The following is a 21,652-nucleotide window of genomic DNA, read 5'->3' on the forward strand; positions in this document are numbered from 1 at the left end:
ATCACTGATCTGTGAGGAGCTATACTTAAACAGCATTAGTTCTGCTTTGCCAGCGAAGCATGCCCACACACACACACACACACACACACACACACACACACACACACACACACACACACACACACACACACACACACACACACACACACACACACACACACCCTCCAACGGACATACACGACAGCAGTGGTCATCAGAGCTGTTCAAGGCACAAAAGCTGTTCATGGCAGTGGAAGCAGAGAGCAGGCAGAGCAAAGACAGGCAGGCAGGCAGGCAGGCAGGCAGGCAGGCAGGCAGGCAGGCAGGCAGGCAGCTATTTATCAGCTAGAGTTGATGGAGATTAGGCTAGGATCAGTATCTTTACAGTGTGGACTGGGTGGCTACTTCACAGTGTGGGCACGGAGGATACTTCACAGTGTGGACAGGGAGGATACTTCCCAGTGTGGACTGGGAGGATACTTCACAGTGTTGACAGGGAGGATACTTCACAGTGTTGACAGGGAGGATACTTCACAGTGTTGACAGGGAGGATACTTCACAGTGTTGACAGGGAGGATACTTCCCAGTGTGGACTGGGAGGATACTTCACAGTGTTGACAGGGAGGATACTTCCCAGTGTGGACTGGGAGGATACTTCACAGTGTTGACAGGGAGGATACTTCACAGTGTGGACTGGGAGGATACTTCACAGTGTTGACAGGGAGGATACTTCACAGTGTTGACAGGGAGGATACTTCACAGTGTTGACAGGGAGGATACTTCACAGTGTTGACAGGGAGGATACTTCACAGTGTTGACAGGGAGGATACTTCACAGTGTTGACAGGGAGGATACTTCACATTGTGGACAGGGAGGAACTTCACAGTGTGGACAGGGAGGATACTTCACAGTGTTGACAGGGAGGATACTTCACAGTGTTGACAGGGAGGATACTTCACAGTGTTGACAGGGAGGATACTTCACAGTGTTGACAGGGAGGATACTTCACAGTGTTGACAGGGAGGATACTTCCCAGTGTGGACTGGGAGGATACTTCACAGTGTTGACAGGGAGGATACTTCACAGTGTTGACAGGGAGGATACTTCACAGTGTGGACTGGGAGGATACTTCACAGTGTTGACAGGGAGGATACTTCCCAGTGTGGACTGGGAGGATACTTCACAGTGTTGACAGGGAGGATACTTCCCAGTGTGGACTGGGAGGATACTTCACAGTGTGGAATGGGAGGATATTTCACAGTGTGGACTGGGAGGATACTTCACAGTGTGGATTGGGAGGATACTTCACATTGTGGACTGGGAGGATACTTCACAGTGGGGACTGGGAGGATACTTCACATTGTGGACAGGGAGGATACTTCACAGTGTGGACTGGGGGGATACTTCACAGTGTTGACAGGGAGGATACTTCACAGTGTGGACTGGGAGGATACTTCACAGTGTTGACAGGGAGGATACTTCACAGTGTGGACTGGGAGGATACTTCACAGTGTTGACTGGGAGGATATTTCACAGTGTGGACTGGGAGGATACTTCACAGTGTTGACAGGGAGGATACTTCACAGTGTTGACAGGGAGGATACTTCACAGTGTGGACAGGGAGGATACTTCACAGTGTTGACAGGGAGGAACTTCACAGTGTGGACTGGGAGGATACTTCACAGTGTTGACAGGGAGGATACTTCACAGTGTGGACAGGGAGGATACTTCACAGTGTGGACAGGGAGGATACTTCACAGTGTTGACAGGGAGGATACTTCACAGTGTTGACAGGGAGGATACTTCACAGTGTGGACAGGGAGGATACTTCACAGTGTTGACAGGGAGGATACTTCACAGTGTGGACTGGGAGGATACTTCACAGTGTGGAATGGGGGGATACTTCACAGTGTTGACAGGGAGGATACTTCACAGTGTGGACTGGGAGGATACTTCACAGTGTGGAATGGGGGGATACTTCACAGTGTGGAATGGGGGGATACTTCACAGTGTTGACAGGGAGGATACTTCACAGTGTGGACTGGGAGGATACTTCACAGTGTGGAATGGGGGGATACTTCACAGTGTTGACAGGGAGGATACTTCACAGTGTGGACTGGGAGGATACTTCACAGTGTGGAATGGGGGGATACTTCACAGTGTTGACAGGGAGGATACTTCACAGTGTGGACTGGGAGGATACTTCACAGTGTTACACCAACGCCCTCCAGTGCCGCTATAGCACATAGGACCTAGTCAGAGAGCTCTCGTTTGCTTTCAAAACAATGACATTTTAACATTTAAATTCCCATTTCTGTAATCTAGCAGACACTCTATTCCAGAGCAATTAGGGTTTAGTGCCTTGCTCAAGGGAACATCGACAGATTTTTTATCTAGTTGACTAGGGGATTCGAACTAGCGACCTTTCAGTTACTTGCCCAATACTCTTAACCGCGAGGCTACCTGACGCCCAATCATCAATTAACGGTGCAGAAGTTGGTATTGTGACACTTCCCCGCTCAGAGTTGCACTTGAGATATGTGCATTGCTGTTCAGTGTGGTTAATGATGTGAAACACCTACAGATGTAGGAACTTAATTTGATCACTCTTTTGTTGCTGAGAACTTTCCTACACAGCATGAAATTGAAACTTGTAGTGTATTCAAGGTTTAAGAAGGCTTCTAAAGTTTGTAATTTCTACTTTAAAATGTCAGACTTGATTTGCCCTAAAGAAAAAGTTATCAACCCCTAGAAATAATGTCAATGAATTAGAAACCAGATAATAATTCACATTTCATGTTGCTGCCAGATTATTTTCCTACTGTGGAAAACTGGCTCAAATTAACATCATGTACATCTGTACGGTTTCTCCTCAGTTCTTCCAATGCATCACATCTATGCTGGAGATATAGAGTATCATTCTAACTTGTTATGTAATGAATGAACTGTCTTATGGTTTTAACTAGACCCATTTTATATAGAACAAAATGTAAAAGGTCAGCAATGCATAGTTGTACATTATGGAATCCAAAACCACAGTGCATATAACCACATCTCACAACATAACCTGGCTGTCTTCTCTCTGTCTTGCTGAAGGTCTTTCTCTTGTCTTACATTTAGTCTCATGGTTGGCACTCTGAACAATAAATTATGTCTATTGTGTTTTTGCTCTAATGATCCATTGTAATCCTAATTTCACAAAGTGAAAAGTTCATTACTGTGTAATGTTTTATTATTTTGAATCATGAGTTATGTCATTACAGTGTCAGCTCAGGGCAGTGATCTAAATGTGTGTGTATGTGTGAGTGAGTGTGTGCATGCATGCTTGAGTGTGTGTATGTATCCATGTGTGTTTGTGCGTGCGTTCAATTATTTCTGTTTTTGTTTCTCTATTTGTTTCCCTCTGTCAAATCTGAATATTTCTGAGTGTCTGACTCTGTTTCTATAACTGTGTGTCTCACCCTAGGGTGTGTGAGACGGTGGTGCCTCTGGAAGATCCTATCATCACTGAGACCACCTCCACCCTGCAGGAATGGGGCGTGCTGTGGAAGCAACTCTACGTGGTGAGTACCGTTTCACCTTTCACTGGGAGACCTCTGTCTAGTGTCGAGGAAACATTGGGTCCGTTTAGATGCAATGTGCAGGGTTAGAAGATCATCGGAAAGGGAACAAGAAATAGGAGCTGCATCCATCCATGCATTACATACTCAGTTCAAGGGATTTGATGAGAGACATTTTTACCTACAGTATGCAGTTTCCATCAACCTCATTCAATACCTGAAAAGCCCATGTCTATTTGCAAGATACTGTGGGATAGTAAGACACCATTGGGGTTGAACACACTGTACTGCAAATACAGCCCCTTCCCATGAATCCCCATAACATGTCCTAAAGGCTGCCACTCCATTCTATGTCTTCATATTACTGTAAAACCAAAAATAGTCATTGGCCATAAATAATGTCCTAGATAGCTAGCTGTCATAGGCAATTTCACTGTATGTCACTCTGCTGTTACCACAGCTCTTTGTCTAGCCTCGTCCCAGATCTCTATGTGCAGTAGCCAACTCCTCTATCGTTGGCATGCCATTCATACCAATGATAGTCAGAAGAGATAGCTAAAGCCCACACAGATCTGGCCCAGGCTAATGTTTACCTGTCATGGTCTATTATAACATCAACTTAAAACCCAATACAGTTCTGTACATTCAGCCAGCATCCTCATCCTCCTCTCACTTTATAAATGTTCCATGAGACCTAAATAAACCCTTATCATGCTAAATGTAGAGGGGGCAGGAGCCAGGGGGATGTAGCTACTGAATGTAGCTGCAGCTTGAGCTGAGAGGAGGGAGATGTTGTCGAGCTGGCAGCGTGTTTTTACGTAACCTCTCACTGAGGACTGCTCATGCTCAGAGGAGCCAAGGAGCCTGGGGCGGCACTGTGGTGATGTAACTTCCTGTCAAGCACGACTAATACAAACCATTGATTTAACACTGCACTCATTCTGCCCCCCTGTTTGGTAGCCAGTGCAGCCAGTCACCACCACGGTTACCATCCATAAAAAGCAGGATGTATCATTGGCTAGATGTTGACAAGTTTATTAGATTTTTCCTTGAATGTTTTGCCCTCGAGGCGTTTTGCTGCCAATTAGAATTCATAGTGGTACTTCAGGGAGCGATGGCTTGAGCATTAATGTGTATCTGTTGTAATGTACATAATTAGACCTTACAGAACAGCCGTCCGAGATGCCTCATCAACTCTGACTAAAATCTTTGTTTTCCTACAGCCATGAGCAGTTTGAGAACATGGAATGTTTACCCTCATTAAATGTACATGAACGTTGTGGATGCGCTTAATCTTTGCACTTATTTAAACAAACCTGGGAAGTAGTGTGCGCTGCTCAATTAAAAGTGATGTCCTTGGTCATGGAGAAAAGTTTGTTTCCATGAACCTGTGGCTGATGAAACCCTGTATCACCTGTAGGTCAACTGAGTAGGACTTAAAAAATATTATTTTCCTAATTAATTATGTTAGAACTCATATGGTAACTAGGTAGCATCCAATGGAACTCGTATGGTAACTAGTTACCTCAAGTAGAACTCCTATGGTAACTAGGCAGCCTCCAGTAGAACTCATATGGTAACGAGGCAGCCTCCAGTAGAACTCATATGGTAACTAGGCAGCCGCCAGTGGAACTCATATGGTAACTAGGCAGCCTCCAATAGAAAGCATATGGTAACTAGGCAGCCGCCAGTGGAACTCATATGGTAACTGGGTATTCTCCAGTAGAACCACTAGGCAGCCTCCAGTGGAACTCATATGGTAACTAGGCAGCCTCCAATAGAAAGCATATGGTAACTAGGTAGCCTCCAGTAGAACCACTAGGCAGCCTCCAGTAGAACGCATATGGTAACTAGGTAGCCTCCAGTAGAACCACTAGGCAGCCTCCAGTGGAACTCATATGGTAACTAGGTAGCCTCCAGTAGAACCACTAGGCAGCCTCCAGTGGAACTCATATGGTAACTAGGCAGCCTCCAATAGAAAGCATATGGTAACTAGGTAGCCTCCAGTAGAACCACTAGGCAGCCTCCAGTAGAACGCATATGGTAACTAGGTAGCCTCCAGTAGAACCACTAGGCAGCCTCCAGTGGAACTCATATGGTAACTAGGCAGCCTCCAATAGAAAGCATATGGTAACTAGGTAGCCTCCAGTAGAACCACTAGGCAGCCTCCAGTAGAACGCATATGGTAACTAGGTAGCCTCCAGTAGAACCACTAGGCAGCCTCCAGTGGAACTCATATGGTAACTAGGTAGCCTCCAGTAGAACCACTAGGCAGCCTCCAGTGGAACTCATATGGTAACTAGGCAGCCTCCAATAGAAAGCATATGGTAACTAGGTAGCCTCCAGTAGAACCACTAGGCAGCCTCCAGTGGAACTCATATGGTAACTAGGTAGCCTCCAGTAGAACCACTAGGCAGCCTCCAGTGGAACTCATATGGTAACTAGGTAGCCTCCAGTAGAACCACTAGGCAGCCTCCAGTGGAACTCATATGGTAACTACGTAGCCTCCAGTAGAACCACTAGGCAGCCTCCAGTGGAACTCATATGGTAACTAGGCAGCCTCCAATAGAAAGCATATGGTAACTAGGCAGCCGCCAGTGGAACTCATATGGTAACTGGGTATTCTCCAGTAGAACTCATATGGTAACTGGATAGCCTCCAGTAGAACTCACATGGTAACTAGGTAGCCTCCAGTAGAACTCATATGGTAACTACGTAGCCTCCAGTAGAACCACTAGGCAGCCTCCAGTGGAACTCATATGGTAACTACGTAGCCTAGTAGGACTTGTATTTTTTTGTTCTATCTTCTTAATTAATTATACGAGTATTTTAGCATATGGTATCATATGTAACCTCCAGTAGAAAAGAAAGATCCTTGTTGGTTGTTAATAACAGAGAACAGGCTTCACTGAACCATTTTCCTTAATAGCTGCATAATTCCGGCATAATTATTTCATGACACAGCCATGTCACAGTGTGTTTTATTAACACTCATTACACTTTCATAACCCTGACCTTCTTCTGTCAGGAGGAACACCTGCACTCTGACAGTATCTAGTTGGTTAGCTGTGTGTTTCATAATGGAAGTATATTTAAAACCAGGGATCGAATCATGAGGCTGCCTGGAGCTGGAGGTACTGGGTTCTCCCATAGCAGACCAGGGAACTCTCATCAACATAGGGGTACTAACATGGAAATGTCATTGTTCAGACCAATATGCAGTAGGCATACTATAGTGTGGGAGTCTCCAAGACTCAATGTGTATTGAACCATGTAATGTCATATGCAATGTTCTATGTTTTGATCATATTGTTGTGTATGTGATCCACACAGAAGCACAAGGTGGACCTGTTCCACAAACTGCGTCATGTGATGAATGAGCTCATCGACCTGCGCCGGCAGCTCATCCAGGGTCACCTGGCCCAAGACCAGACCAGAGAGATCAAACGCCACATCACTGTGCGCCTGGACTGGGGCAACGAGTGAGTTACTGTACTGTATCGCATGGGCAAGAGACCATATTGAGTGTGACCGCGTGTGTGTGTGTATAACACTGTATCATGTTACAGTATATAATGTAGATGTAATGTAATGACACAGTCATTTAGCAGATGCGTCTATCCGAAGAGACTTCTAGTACTTATCAGAGTACTTATGCAATACTCTATAGTTGGCCCCAAGGGGAATGAATTGATCCCAGGTCCTTGGTGTTGCCAGCACCATGCTCTATCCATCCTACGGGTGCTCCTATGTTGTGCTCCTATCTTTTTAAAGTTTGCAGCACCAGTGCTACCAAGGAAAATTGTAATTTAGAGCCCTGGACATGATGCTGTGCTGTTGATGAGAACATTGTCAACATCAGATATAAATTCCTGCTGTGCCCATAGAAGAGGAAGCCATGTGAATTATATTGTGCTTACTGAATGAAGTAATGTGAGCTATCCTTACTGATTGATCCTACGTTATCAACTAGATTAGTAGCCACCCGTAGAGAGAGCTCTCTCGGCTCCATCCTCATCATCCAAGGAAGAGCTTAAAATGAAAAGGCCATATGTTGGGTCAACTTGAAATGTTCACTTAATCTTAGTTAAATGGATTTGGGTGATTTAGATACTTAAAAAATATGTATATTTAGCTAAACTGCATACAACATAAAAACACTGTTTAGTTGGGAAGTTGTATGAATGTTAACGTGCTGCCAATGAGCTAATTAGTTGTTCAGACAGTGCTTATTAATGAGGAAATGCTTTTTGAATGTCAGTTGTGTTTTCTTGGATGGTTAATGTTATGATTTGTGGACTCCCCATCTCTCTCTCTCTCTCTCTCTCTCTCTCTCTCTCTCTCTCTCTCTCTCTCTCTCTCTCTCTCTCTCTCTCTCTCTCTCTCTCTCTCTCTCTCTCTCTCTCTCTCTCTCTCTCTCTCTCTCTCTCTCTCTCTCTCTCTCTCTCTCTCTCTCTCTCTCTCTCTCAATAGGCACCTTGGCTTGGACCTTGTTCCTAGAAAGGAGTTTGAAATGGTGGATCAGGATCATATCAGTGTATCTGAACTCTACAAATTGGTACTGTGAACATATTAAACTTTTTCTGTAATTGGTGCATTCTGTACATGGCCATATTATGTGGGTGTTATGGGTGAATGCAAATGTATTACACATCGTTAGCCCTGTCAACCGCCTGGCAAATATTCATAGCCCTGTCAACCCCCTGGCCATTATCGTTATCTCTGTCAACCGCCTGGCCATTATCGTTATCTCTGTCAACCCCCTGGCAATTATTGATAGCCCTGTCAACCTCCTGGCCATTATTGTTATCTCTGTCATCCCCTTGGCCGTTATTGTTATCTCTGTCAACCCCCTGGCCATTATCGTTAACTCTGTCAACCCCCTGGCCATTAAGAAAACAGTGACCCTCAAGATGCAGGTCATGAATCTTGTTCTAGTTCTTTTAACCTAACCCTAACCATGCTGTTAACCTTAATGCCTAACCCTAACCTTAAATTAAGACCAAAAAGCACATTTTTTTTCATGGATTTTTACAATATAGCCAATTTTGTCTTTGCAGCTCAGTTCTGCCTCCAGGACAAGACTCATCCCAATACAAGTCAACCTGCCCTCAAGATGTGCATTTACTATGCATTATTATACATGCATAGTGTTCTTCCACAGATATTATACATGCATAGTGTACTTCCACAGATATTATACATGCATAGTGTACTTCCACAGATATTATACATGCATAGTGTACTTACACAGATATTATACATGCATAGTGTACTTCCACAGATATTATATATGCATAGTGTACTTTCACAGATATTATACATGCATAGTGTACTTACACAGATATTATACATGCATAGTGTACTTACACATATATGACTCTTGTGTGTGATAGTTTTCTAATAGAAGTGTGTGGGTGTTAATTATTTATTTGTATGGTACACTGACACAGAGAGAGTGTTTATGCAAATGAACGTTGGATTCTGTTTGCGTGTGAGTGTGTGTGTGCATATGCCTTTGTGCTATATTATTTTGTGTGTGTCTGCCTTCTTATGAACGTGTAAATGTGTGTGTGTGTGTGTGTGTGTGTGTCCTGTATGCATTTTCTGAGCGAGGGTATTTTGGAGTGCGTGTACATGTGCATGCGTGTGTGTGCATGTGTGTGTGTGTGTGTGTGTGTGTGTGTTAGGGAATTTGCCGATTATCAAATCATCCATAGGAAGGTGATTCATGAGAGGCGCGACTCCGCTGTTGTGGATCTAACCATTTCATCCCCCCTATTCTTTAAGCGCACGCTGCTGTCATATTGAGTTTGTCCCTCTCCCAGCACACACGTGACTCTCACAAGCAAGAATGCGCTGTGACAACCTAGAAGAGGTTTTGTAAAAACACACGTTGGGTTATTGTAAATTAATTACATGTTACAGTCTGGGTTACGTAAACTAATCCCATCTCCAGTTAAGAAATAATATATAAGTTATATCCTAAATGTTCTCTTGGGATTTTCAATAAGCTGTAGTAACGTATGAGGGAGTTCTAAACTGTAGTAACATAGGGTAGGAGGGAGTTCTAAACTGTAGTAACGTAGGGTAGGAGGGAGTTCTAAACTGTAGTAATGTAGGAGGGAGTTCTAAACTGTAGTAACGTAGGGTAGGAGTGAGTTCTAAACTGTAGTAACTTAGGGTAGGAGGGAGTTCTAAACTGTAGTAACGTAGGGTAGGAGGGAGTTCTAAACTGTAGTAACGTAGGGTAAGAGGGAGTTCTAAACTGTAGTAATGTAGGAGGGCGTTCTAAACTGTAGTAACGTAATGTAGGAGGGAGTTCTAAACTGTAGTAACGTAGGGTAGGAGGGAGTTCTAAACTGTAGTAACGTAGGGTAGGAGGGAGTTCTAAACTGTAGTAACGTAGGGTAAGAGGGAGTTCTAAACTGTAGTAATGTAGGAGGGCGTTCTAAACTGTAGTAACGTAGGGTAAGAGGGAGTTCTAAACTGTAGTAACGTAGGGTAGGAGGGAGTTCTAAACTGTAGTAACGTAGGGTAGGAGGGAGTTCTAAACTGTAGTAACATAGGGTAGGAGGGAGTTCTAAACTGTAGTAACGTAATGTAGGAGGGAGTTCTAAACTGTAGTAACGTAGGGTAGGAGGGAGTTCTAAACTGTAGTAACGTAGGGTAAGAGGGAGTTCTAAACTGTAGTAACGTAGGATGGAGTTCTAATCTATAGTAACGTAGGAGTGAGTTCTAAACTATAGTAATGTAGGATGGAGTTCTAAACTGTAGTAACGTATTGTAGGCGGGAGTTCTAAACTGTAGTAACGTAGGAGTGAGTTCTAAACTGTAGTAACGTAGGAGGGAGTTCTAAACTGTAGTAATGTAGGAGGGTGTTCTAAACTGTAGTAACGTATTGTAGGTGGGAGTTCTAAACTGTAGTAACGTAGGAGTGAGTTCTAAACTGTAGTAACGTAGGAGGGAGTTCTAAACTGTAGTAACGTAGGAGGGAGTTCTAAACTGTAGTAACGTATTGTAGGCGGGAGTTCTAAACTGTAGTAACGTAGGAGGGTGTTCTAAACTGTAGTAACGTATTGTAGGCGGGAGTTCTAAACTGTAGTAATGTAGGAGTGAGTTCTAAACTGTAGTAACGTAGGAGGGAGTTCTAAACTGTAGTAACGTAGGAGGGAGTTCTAAACTGTAGTAACGTATTGTAGGCGGGAGTTCTAAACTGTAGTAACGTAGGAGTGAGTTCTAAACTGTAGTAACATAGGAGGGAGTTCTAAACTGTAGTAACGTAGGAGGGAGTTCTAAACTGTAGTAACGTATTGTAGGCGGGAGTTCTAAACTGTAGTAACGTAGGAGTGAGTTCTAAACTGTAGTAACGTAGGAGGGTGTTCTAAACTGTAGTAACGTAGGGTAAGAGGGAGTTCTAAACTGTATTAACGTAGGGTAGGAGGGAGTTCTAAACTGTAGTAACGTAGGGTAGGAGGGAGTTCTAAACTGTAGTAATGTAGGAGGGAGTTCTAAACTGTAGTAATGTAGGGTAGGAGGGAGTTCTAAACTGTAGTAATGTAGGAGTGAGTTCTAAACTGTAGTAATGTAGGAGTGAGTTCTAAACTGTATTAACGTAGGGTAGGAGGGAGTTCTAAACTGTAGTAACGTAGGGTAGGAGGGAGTTCTAAACTGTAGTAATGTAGGGTAGGAGGGAGTTCTAAACTGTAGTAATGTAGGAGTGAGTTCTAAACTGTAGTAATGTAGGAGTGAGTTCTAAACTGTAGTAATGTAGGAGGCAGATCTAAAGTAATGTAGGAGGGTGTTCTAAACTGTAGTAACGTAGGGTAGGAGGGAGTTCTAAACTGTAGTAATGTAGGAGGCAGATCTAAACTAAAGTAATGTAGGAGGGTGTTCTAAACTGTAGTAACGTAGGGTAGGAGGGAGTTCTAAACTATAGTAATGTAGGAGGGAGTTCTAAGCTATAGTAATGTAGGAGGGAGTTCTAAACTAAAGTAATGTAGGAGGGTGTTCTAAACTATAGTAATGTAGGAGTGAGTTCTAAACTATAGTAATGTAGGAGGGAGTTCTAAACTGTAGTAATGTAGGAGGGAGTTCTAAGCTATAGTAATGTAGGAGGGAGTTCTAAGCTATAGTAATGTAGGAGGGAGTTCTAAACTGTATTAACGTAGGGTAGGAGGGATTTCTAAAATGTAGTAACGTAGGGTAGGAGGGAGTTCTAAACTATAGTAATGTAGGAGGGAGTTCTAAGCTAAGTTTACACCTCCAGTGAAAGAATACTCAGCCAGATCCAGAATTAGCTAAGTGTAGTCACTGCTCAGAGTAGATAGATAGATGCCCATGTCATGTTTTGGGGGAAGCCATCTTGGAAATGGTAGACCCAGTCTGACCAATAGTCCAACTTCCCAGCGGTCGCCTATTATACCTGTGCCGTTTGTTGCGGCTTTGCAGGAAGATTGTTAGTGCAGTAAGTGCTTGGCCCAGAAACAACAGCATGGCACATCCCTGCCAAAAAGCCTCCTCACTCTGTCGATGAAAGTGAGCTTGTTTTTGGCAGGATACACAGGCCTTGGCGCCTCTTCAGGCAGGAGTAAAGGAGATCTCTAAGGTTGCAGAGCACAGAGGTGTGTGTGTGTGTGATTATGTGTGTGTGTAGGTGATACAGGCTTTGTCCTCTTGTCTCCCACGGGCTAACGTTCTACCTCGTGGGCTTATTTTAGGGATACAGCTCACTGAAGCAGCCTCTTGGCAAAATTGGTGGGCGCCTTTTTATCAGATTTCATGCATCTATTGCACTGTACTATACAACAGGTGTGGGTTCTTTGTGAGACCCGATTTGAGGTGTACAAACCAAACGAGTTTATTGATCATGAGTAAGAAGGCAATAAAATGGGTTGACTAAACTGAAATCTCTCTCTTTCCCTCTGTGTACCCCACAGCATGCATCCAGCCGACACAGTGGCCAGCCAAGCACAAACCAGGTATGACCTCAATTAAATCTATGACACTAGATAACCAGTTGAGATACAGTATATGAGAACTTGACACGCCACCATTTTTTATGATTACCAACACTTTGTCACTCATTTAATTGAAAATATAATTTTACTGATAAAACACATGGCACCATTTTGAATGATCAACTTCGCCATCAACACTACCATAAACACAAACACAAATCCATTCAATGTGAACAATCACCTAGCTTGCAAACCACATCCACTATAATGTCTACTACACAGTGACAACCTTCACAGGATAGATATACAGTGGGGCAAAAAAGTATTTAGTCAGCCACCAATTGTGCAAGTTCTCCCGCTTAAAAAGATGAGATAAGTACACTTCAACTATGACAGACAAAATTAGAAAAAAAATTCCAGAAAATCACATTGTAGGATTTTTAATGAATTTATTTGCAAATGATGGTGGAAAATACGTATTTGGTCCCAACAAACAAGCAAGACTTCTGGCTCTCACAGACCTGTAACTTCTTCTTTAAGAGGCTCCTCTGTCCTCCACTCGTTACCTGTATTAATGGCACCTGTTTGAACTTGTTATCAGTATAAAAGACACCTGTCCACAACCTCAAACAGTCACACTCCAAACTCCACTATGGCCAAGACCAAAGAGCTGTCAAAGGACACCAGAAACAAAATTGTAGACCTGCACCAGGCTGGGAAGACTGAATCTGCAATAGGTAAGCAGCTTGGTTTGAAGAAATCAACTGTGGGAGCAATTATTAGGAAATGGAAGACATACAAGACCACTGATATTCTCCCTCGATCTGGGGCTCCACGCAAGATCTCACCCCGTGGGGTCAAAATGATCACAAGAACGCTGAGCAAAAATCCCAGAACCACACGGGGGGACCTAGTGAATGACCCGCAGAGAGCTGAGACCAAAGTAACAAAGCCTACCATCAGTAACACACTACGCTGCCAGGGACTCAAATCCTGCAGTGACAGACGTGTCCCCCTGCTTAAGCCAGTACATGTCCAGGCCCGTCTGAAGTTTGCTAGAGAGCATTTGGATGATCCAGAAGAAGATTGGGAGAATGTCATATGGTCAGATGAAACCAAAATATAACTTTTTGGTAAAAAATCAACTCGTCGTGTTTGGAGGACAAAGAATGCCGAGTTGCATCCAAAGAACACCATACCTACTGTGAAGCATGGGGGTGGAAACATCATGCTTTGGGGCTGTTTTTCTGCAAAGGGACCAGGACGACTGATCCGTGTAAAGGAAAGAATGAATGGGGCCATGTATCGTGAGATTTTGAGTGAAAACCTCCTTCCATCAGCAAGGATCTTCAGCATTGAAGATGAAACGTGGCTGGGTCTTTCAGCATGACAATGATCCCAAACACACCGCACGGGCAACGAAGTGGCCTAGCCAGTCTCCAGATCTCAACCCCATAGAAAATCTTTGGAGGGAGTTGAAAGTCCGTGTTGCCCAGCAACAGCCCCAAAACATCACTGCTCTAGAGGAGATCTGCATGGAGGAATGGGCCAAAATACCAGCAAGAGTGTTTGAAAACCTTGTGAAGACTTACAGAAAACGTTTGACCTCTGTCATTGCCAACAAAGGGTATATAACAAAGTATTGAGATAAACTTTTGTTATTGACCAAATACTTATTTTCCACCACAATTTGCAAATAAATTCATTTTTCTAATTTTGTCTGTCATAGTTGAAGTGTACCTATGATGAAAATTACAGGCCTCTCTCATCTTTTTAAGTGGGAGAACTTGCACAATTGGTGGCTGACTAACTACTTTTTTGCCCCACTGTACATAGCATGTGTGCAGCGCAGTCGGAGCTTTGCCCCACAGTAAGGACCTGTCTTGTTAGTGTTCGTCGTCCGTTCGTTCTCAGGGCGACAACATGCGTCAGCGTCATGGAGATGGTTGCCATGTTCCGGTGCAGCACCACCTCTTCATCAACTTGAAGAGCTTCACCTATAACACCATCAGCGAGGACGCAGATGTCTTCTTCTCCCTCTACGACACCCGCGATAACAAACAGATCAGGTCGCTACACGCACAGTCAACACTCTATACACACACAGGACACACACAAAAAGGACACATTCACACACAGGACATATTCACACATCCTATACATGAACACGTGAAAGAACATGCTGGTCAGGTACTTGAGGGAGGACCACGGGACACACATGTGGACACCTTTTCCCTCTATGATGCACATGACAATAAGCAGACTACTGGAGGGAGGGTTGCAGGACACACACACACACACATGTGAACATACAGGCAGGGGCATCATGCACCCATTATTTTAGAGAGGGCATGAATTACACAAGGGTGGGGGGGTGATAGGAAATCAGATAATTTTTTATTTTTCAAACAAATGAAACAGCTTTTTCCAGCACTCTATCGCCATAATCATTGTGGCTAATTCTATGTAAAAAAAATATATAGCATACCTCTTTGCCTGTTCAATTGTCATTTTAATGTATCAATCAAATTGATTATTTAAGAACTTGTTTGCCTAGGAGTTTGCTACAACTGCCACCCTTGTGTATAGTCTCATAACCCAATAATTAAAGCAATTTTTGTATTTTCTAAAGTCTAGCACCCTTGCAAGCAGGCATGGCAGCTAAGATAGTTAGACAAGCTACTCTAACTTGATTGATAGTCTGAAATGGCTTGATAGCTAGTTATGAGATTGGGAGATTGGGAACCTATCTGGGCTAGCTAAAGCCACGAGGCTAGTATTATAGAGAGACAACCAAACATTTTAATTTGATTTAATCATCAAGAAGGTGTCATTGGCTAAATCAGGGGTTCCAAAACTTTTTGGGCCCACGACCCCATATCTGAAAATTCTTGCGACCCCATCCATGTGAAATAAATTATGTAATTAACAGCCAGTGTTTACTTTTTTATTTGGGGCTATGGCAGCCAATTGAAAAGTATTCTAACAGTATTTCTGATTTTCTCAACTCATACTCACATACTTTTAATGTTGGGCAGTTAATTGAAAATTAGTCTGACATAATGTCTGTTATTTCACCACCACTAATGAGATGGGTGTGTTTGATGCGCGTCGCATCGGAGCTTCTCAAAGTCAGGGGGCGTGGTCGACAATGTGCACCTCATCTCTGCTGTCACATCCAGCCTGGATCAATATTGGGTATTAATGCAGACGAGAGCACTGAATCCAGCTTCACACAGATATGAGCTGGCAAAGGGTAGCCTACCATTGCATTTTTAATTTTATTATTATATATTTTTTTACTTTTATCCCTTTTTCTCCCCAATTTTGTGATAGCCAATTCGTAGTTAGTCTTGTCCCATCGCTGCATCTCCCCTACAGACTTGGGAGAGGAGAAGGTCAAGCGTCATGGGTCCTCCGAAACACGACCCTGCCAAGCTGCGCTGCTTCTTGACACACTGCTCACTCAACCCGGAAGCCAGCCGCAAGAATGTGTCGGAGGAAACACCAGCTTGCAGGCGCCCGACCTGCCACAAGGAGTCGCTAGAGTGCGATGGGATAAGGAAATCCCGGCCGGCCAAACACTCCCCTAACCCGGTCAAAGCTGGGCCAATTGTACGCCGCCTCATTGGTCTCCCGGTCACGGCCAGCTGTGACACAGCCTGGGATCGAACCCAGGTCTGTAGTGACGCCTCAAGCACTGCCATGGCCTACCATGAATTTTATGGTTCTTTCAAGACAATTGGGAAAATATGAGGCCAAAGCATGACATCAGGTATCTTTAGGTCGGAAAGTCAGAACTCTAGAAAGAGGTACGAGTTCCCGAGTTGGAATTCCGAGTTGGGTGACTGTTCAAAAGGATTTTCTTTCCCAGGTCCCAGTGGTCTCAAGTGCACTGAAGTCAGAAGTCAGATGTTTTCTAGTTTCCAGGTTCTTTTTGAACACTATTTATTTGGGTCAGGAATAGAAAATCCTCCGTAGTGAATGCGTTGTCTGCAGCATTCGGTCAAATGACAGCTCGATCAGCTGTTCGATTTCACTTACCGGCATGTCAACTGAGCCAGGATCACAGTGAAACGGATTGGGAAGTAGGTCCGTCCCAAAGTGCTCTTCAAAGCGTTGGATTTGAGCAGTCATCATACTGATACTGTTTTCTGTTATTTTCTATTCATTACACAGAAAGTCAACCAAGTCTGTTTTTTTTATATCCATTGTGATTAACAACAGCTCCTCTCTCAATGTAAAAAATCTTTCCATCACTCCCTCTCAATAACCACCAAGCGTCAGTGTGAAATAGAACATCATCATGCTCTGATCCCATGTTTCCACATAGTTTTGTGAACAGGCGTGTGCTCAGTGGATGTGGTTTGATGTAGTTTACAATCAAAGTTACCTGCTGTAGTATATCTCCCAGTTCTGTGCTCACTGCTCTTTTGCCGCCAGTTGCTCTCGGTGGATCATAAAATGTGTCCATATGGGAGAACTTGAGTGCAGAGGACTGGCCTCTCTCCCGTGATAGATGGAACCCCATCTGTGTAAAAGACCACCATTCAATCCCATATGGAATCAGTTTTTCGTCAATATAGCCAACCAGCACACTGAAAAACCCATATGCGTTTCATGCTCAGGAATCCTGACGCAAAATAATATGTCCTTGTGAAAAGCATCCCATGACATGTACAGTGCCTTCGGAAAGTATTCAGACCCCTCCTAAAATGGTTAAAATAAAACCATTTCCTCTGCAATATATACACAAGACCCCATAATAACAAAGAAAAAACACATGTTTTTTACATAAGTATTCAGACCATTTGCTATGAGATCCGAAATTGAGCTCAGGTGCATCCTGTTTCCATTGATCATCTTTGAGATGTTGCTATAACTTGGTGTCCACAGGTGGTAAACTCAATTACTTGGACATGATTTGGAAAGACACACACCTGTCTATATAAGGTCCCACAGTTGACAGTGCATGTCAGAGCAAAAACCAAGCCATGAGGTCGAAGGAATTGTCAGTAGAACTCAGAGACAGGATTGTGTCGAGGCACAAACATGGGGAAGTGTACCCAAACATATCTGCAGCATTTAAGGTCCCATAGAACACAGTGGCCTCCATCATTCTTAAATGGAAGAAGTTTGGAACCACCAAGACTCTTCCTAAAGCTGGCCCCCCGGCCAAACTGAGCAATCGGTGGAGAAAGGCCTTGGTCAGAAAAGTGACCAAGAACTCAGTGGTCACTCTGACCGAGCTCTAGAGTTCCTCTGTGGAGATGGAAGAACCTTCTGGAAGGACAACCATCACTGCACCACTCCACCAATTAGGCCTTTATGGTAGAGTGGCCAGATGGAATCTACTCTTCAGTAAAAGGCACATGACTGCCCGTTTGGTGTTTGCCAAAAGACACCTTAAGACTATCAGACCATGAGAAACAAGATTCTCTGGTGTGATGAAACCAAGATTGAACTCTTTGGCCTGAATGACCAGCGTCACGTCTGGAGGAAACCTGGAACCATTCCTACGGTGAAGCATGGTGGCGGCAGCATCATCATCATGCTGTGGAATGTTTTTCAGTGGCAGGGACTGGAAGACTAGTCAGGATCGAGGCAAAGATGAACAGCGCAAAGAACAGAGAGTTCCTTGATGAAAACCTGCTGCATAGCGCCCAGGACCTCAGACTGGGACAAAGGTTCACCTTTCAACAGGACAACAAACCTAAGCACACAGCCAAGAAAACGCAGGAGTGGCTTCGGGACAAGTCTCTGAATGTCCTTGAGTGGCCCAGCCAGAGCCCGGACTTGAACCATTTACTTACCATTTACTTATGTTAATGTGATATTTCAGTTTTATTGCTTTTATAAATGAGCAAAAAATTCTAGGTATGGGTGTATTGTGTTTCTTTTTTTTCTTTTTCTTTATTTCACCTTTATTTAACCAGGTAGGCCAGTTGAGAACAGGTTTTCATTTACAACTGTGACCTGGCCAAGATAAAGCAAAGCAGTGCGACACAAACAACAACACAGAGTTACACATGGAATAAACAAACATACAGTCAATAACACAATAGAAGACAGAAACCCAGCCTAAAACTCCAAACAGCAAGCAATGTAGGTGTAGAAGCACGGTGGCTAGGAAAAACTCCCTAGAAAGGCCATAACCTAGGAAGGAACTTAGAGAGGAACCAGGCTATGAGTGGTGGCCAGTCCTCCTCTGGCTGTGCCAGGTGGAGATTATAACAGAATATACAAATATGTTGACATCCCTGATAGTTTACATTTCTCCTTTGCCAGGATAATCCATCAACCTGACATGTGTTGCATATAAAGAAACTGATTAAACAGCATGATCATTACACAGGTGCACCTTGTGCTGGGGACAATCAAAGGCCACTCTTAAATATGCATTTTTTTCACACAACATAATGCCACAGATGTCCTAATTTTGAGGGAGTGTGCAATTGGCATGCTGACTGCAGGAATCTCCACCAGCGCTGTTGCCAGAGAATTTAATGTTCATTTATCTACCATAAGCGTCTCCAACGTCGTTTTAGAGAAATTGGCAGTACTTCCAACCGGCCTCACAACCGCAGACCAGGCCCTCCACGCCCAGCTTCTTCACCTGAGGGATCGTCTGAGACCAGCCACCAGGACAGTTGATGAAATTGAGGAGTATTTCTGTATTTCTGTAATAAAGTCCTTTTGTGGGGAAAAACTAATTTTGATTGGCTGGGCCTGGCTCCCCAATGGTTGGGCCTGGCTCCCAAGTAGGTAGGCCTATGCCCTCCAAGGCCCACCCATGGCTGCGCTCTGCCCAGTCATGTGAAATACATAGATTAGGGCCTAATAAATGTATTTCAATTGACTGATTTCCTTATATGAACTCCAACTTAGTAAAATCATTGAAATTGTAGCATTGTTCGGTTCAGTGTATATATGTTCTAAATATATACAGTACCAGTCAAACGTTTGGACTTACCTACTCATTCAATGTTTTTTATTTATTGTACTATTTTCTACATAGTATAATAAATGTAAAGGCATCAGAACTATGAAATAACACATATGGAATCATGTAGTAACAAAATAAGTGTTATTTTAGATTCTTCAAAGTAACCACCCTTTGCCTTGATGACAGCTTTGCACACTCTTGGCATTCTCTCAACCAGCTTCATGAGGTAGTCACCTGGCATGCATTTCAATTAACAGGTGTGCCTTGTTCGAAGTACATTTTTGGAATTTCTTTCCTTCTTAATGCCTTTCAGCCAATCAGTTGAAGTGTCATGACAAGGTAGGGATGGTATACAGAAGATAGCCCTATTTGTACACACACCCCCCACTCACAACATGTCACCCTTAGCGCAAGGTCACTTCGCTCATGTGTCCTGTTTACGCACGATACAGGACTGCTCAGGGTTCCTTTCACGTTGTAAATAGATGATTTATCTCAATGGGACTTCCTGGTTTTAATAAGGATTCAATTAAAAACAATGTGCCTTAATTCATGTTATATTCTGTATGTTGTATCTCCCTTCTTAGTGAGAAGTTTATGGTGAGACTAAACAAAAATGGAGGGCCAAAGAACCCAGAGAAAGTGGACCGTCTGTGTGCTCTCTTCACGGTAACTCTTCGCTCTCCGCACTCACATGACGCCACTGATAAACACTCATAGGATTTTAGCTTTGGATGAACTATTCATGGATTATGTGATTCAACAGCAATGACAAATAATGTAGTTACCTAATGTGGAAACATCCATGCACTGTAAGTCGGCTACAGTGTTTTGTGTTAATGGTTGTTTTGTCCTTAGGATCTGAGCAGTAAGGACTTGAAGAGAGATCTGTACATTGTGACACATGTCATACGAACTGGTGAGCCTATGTGAAACGGAGTAACAGAAATATCACAATGTGATTTCCAGGAAAGCTATTACTCATGTGGAGCTAATGCATTGTTGTTTTTGTTGTTGTTGTTGTATCCAGGTCGTATGCTGTTGAATGACTCAAAGAAGGGTCTGCCCCACGTGCAGTACAGGAGACCGTACGGCTGTGCTGTCCTGGCCATGAGTGACGTGTTTCACACCATCACTGACCTCAAAGAGGAGAAGGACTTTGTACTCAAAGTTTACACGTGAGTCACAGTCTACATTTTAGTCATGATCTTATCCAGAGCGATTTACAATTAACCAACCTTTTTCTAAATACTAAAGCAATATTTAGCTGACACCACATACTACATGTAGCTGGAGTCCTGGTAAATATGGAGGCCATCTAAATGGATGTTAGTAGCCAGAATAACTGACTACTAACAATGTAATGTGTCATCAGCCTTTCACAAAGATATCTCCATTAAAATGACTGTGAAAAAGACTCCAGAGACAGCGCCATTGGTTGGAATTCCACTGTGTTTACTGAGGCATGATGTTCTACCAATGTTCTGTGAATGTTCCCAACCAAGGGCTTGACTGTGTTGATGCGCTTTGTTTTTGGACCAGAATGATAATGAAGTGTCCTCTGGAAAATCAATATCTGTTCAACCAGGGCCTAAGATTGTGCTCCTGGCGTGATGGGAATCTGGCTCACTCTGTTAGGCACCATGCAAGAGACACTCCTGTAACCCGCCAAGCAATGAAGGCATGAGTGAGCGACAGAGAGAGAGAGAGAGAGAGAGAGAGAGAGAGAGTGAGAAAGAGAGTGTGAGAGTGCAAGTCAGAGAGATAGACAGAGAGAGATTGTGTGTGTGCGTATGAGAAAGGAGGGAGATGACACTTAGACAAATGCACTTAGACAAAGTTAGAGGACAAAGTTTGAGGAGTAGTAGAAGGGAAAATAACACTGAGCCAAGCATTCTGAGGCAGTGACTCAACAGATAGCTATAACGCATGTGCGTCCTCCTATCCTCCTTCTCTCTTCCCCCTCTCCTCCTCCTCTCCTCCCCCTCTTCCTCAGCATTCGGCCTCCTCTGTCAGGACTCTGTCAGGGCTTTTGGATGTGGTCTAGATAGCCCGACGCTACTGTTTTCCACTGTTTTCGATGCCCTTTTATCCACATTGCAGAAGGACATCTAAAGGAGCTTGCTCTACACTAAATGAATTATAGAAATGAATTGCAGTATAACGTTAACTATTGTTATGATGATGATTATTATCAGCCCTATGCA

General features: G+C 43.5%; 1 protein-coding gene across 1 annotated transcript in view; it reads left to right on the plus strand.

The window, feature by feature from the left end:
- LOC110492492 (dedicator of cytokinesis protein 3) overlaps nt 1–21,652 on the plus strand; it is a 103,808-nt gene that overhangs the window by 36,040 nt on the left and 46,116 nt on the right. The window contains 8 exon segments of the mRNA XM_036947493.1: nt 3,446–3,542; nt 6,873–7,021; nt 8,013–8,097; nt 12,479–12,520; nt 14,414–14,568; nt 20,033–20,114; nt 20,304–20,364; nt 20,476–20,623. Coding sequence (XP_036803388.1) covers nt 3,446–3,542; nt 6,873–7,021; nt 8,013–8,097; nt 12,479–12,520; nt 14,414–14,568; nt 20,033–20,114; nt 20,304–20,364; nt 20,476–20,623 — 819 coding nt within the window.

The sequence above is a fragment of the Oncorhynchus mykiss genome, chromosome 16 (assembly GCF_013265735.2).
Source record: "Oncorhynchus mykiss isolate Arlee chromosome 16, USDA_OmykA_1.1, whole genome shotgun sequence".
In the NCBI taxonomy this organism is placed as follows: Eukaryota; Metazoa; Chordata; class Actinopteri; order Salmoniformes; family Salmonidae; genus Oncorhynchus; species Oncorhynchus mykiss.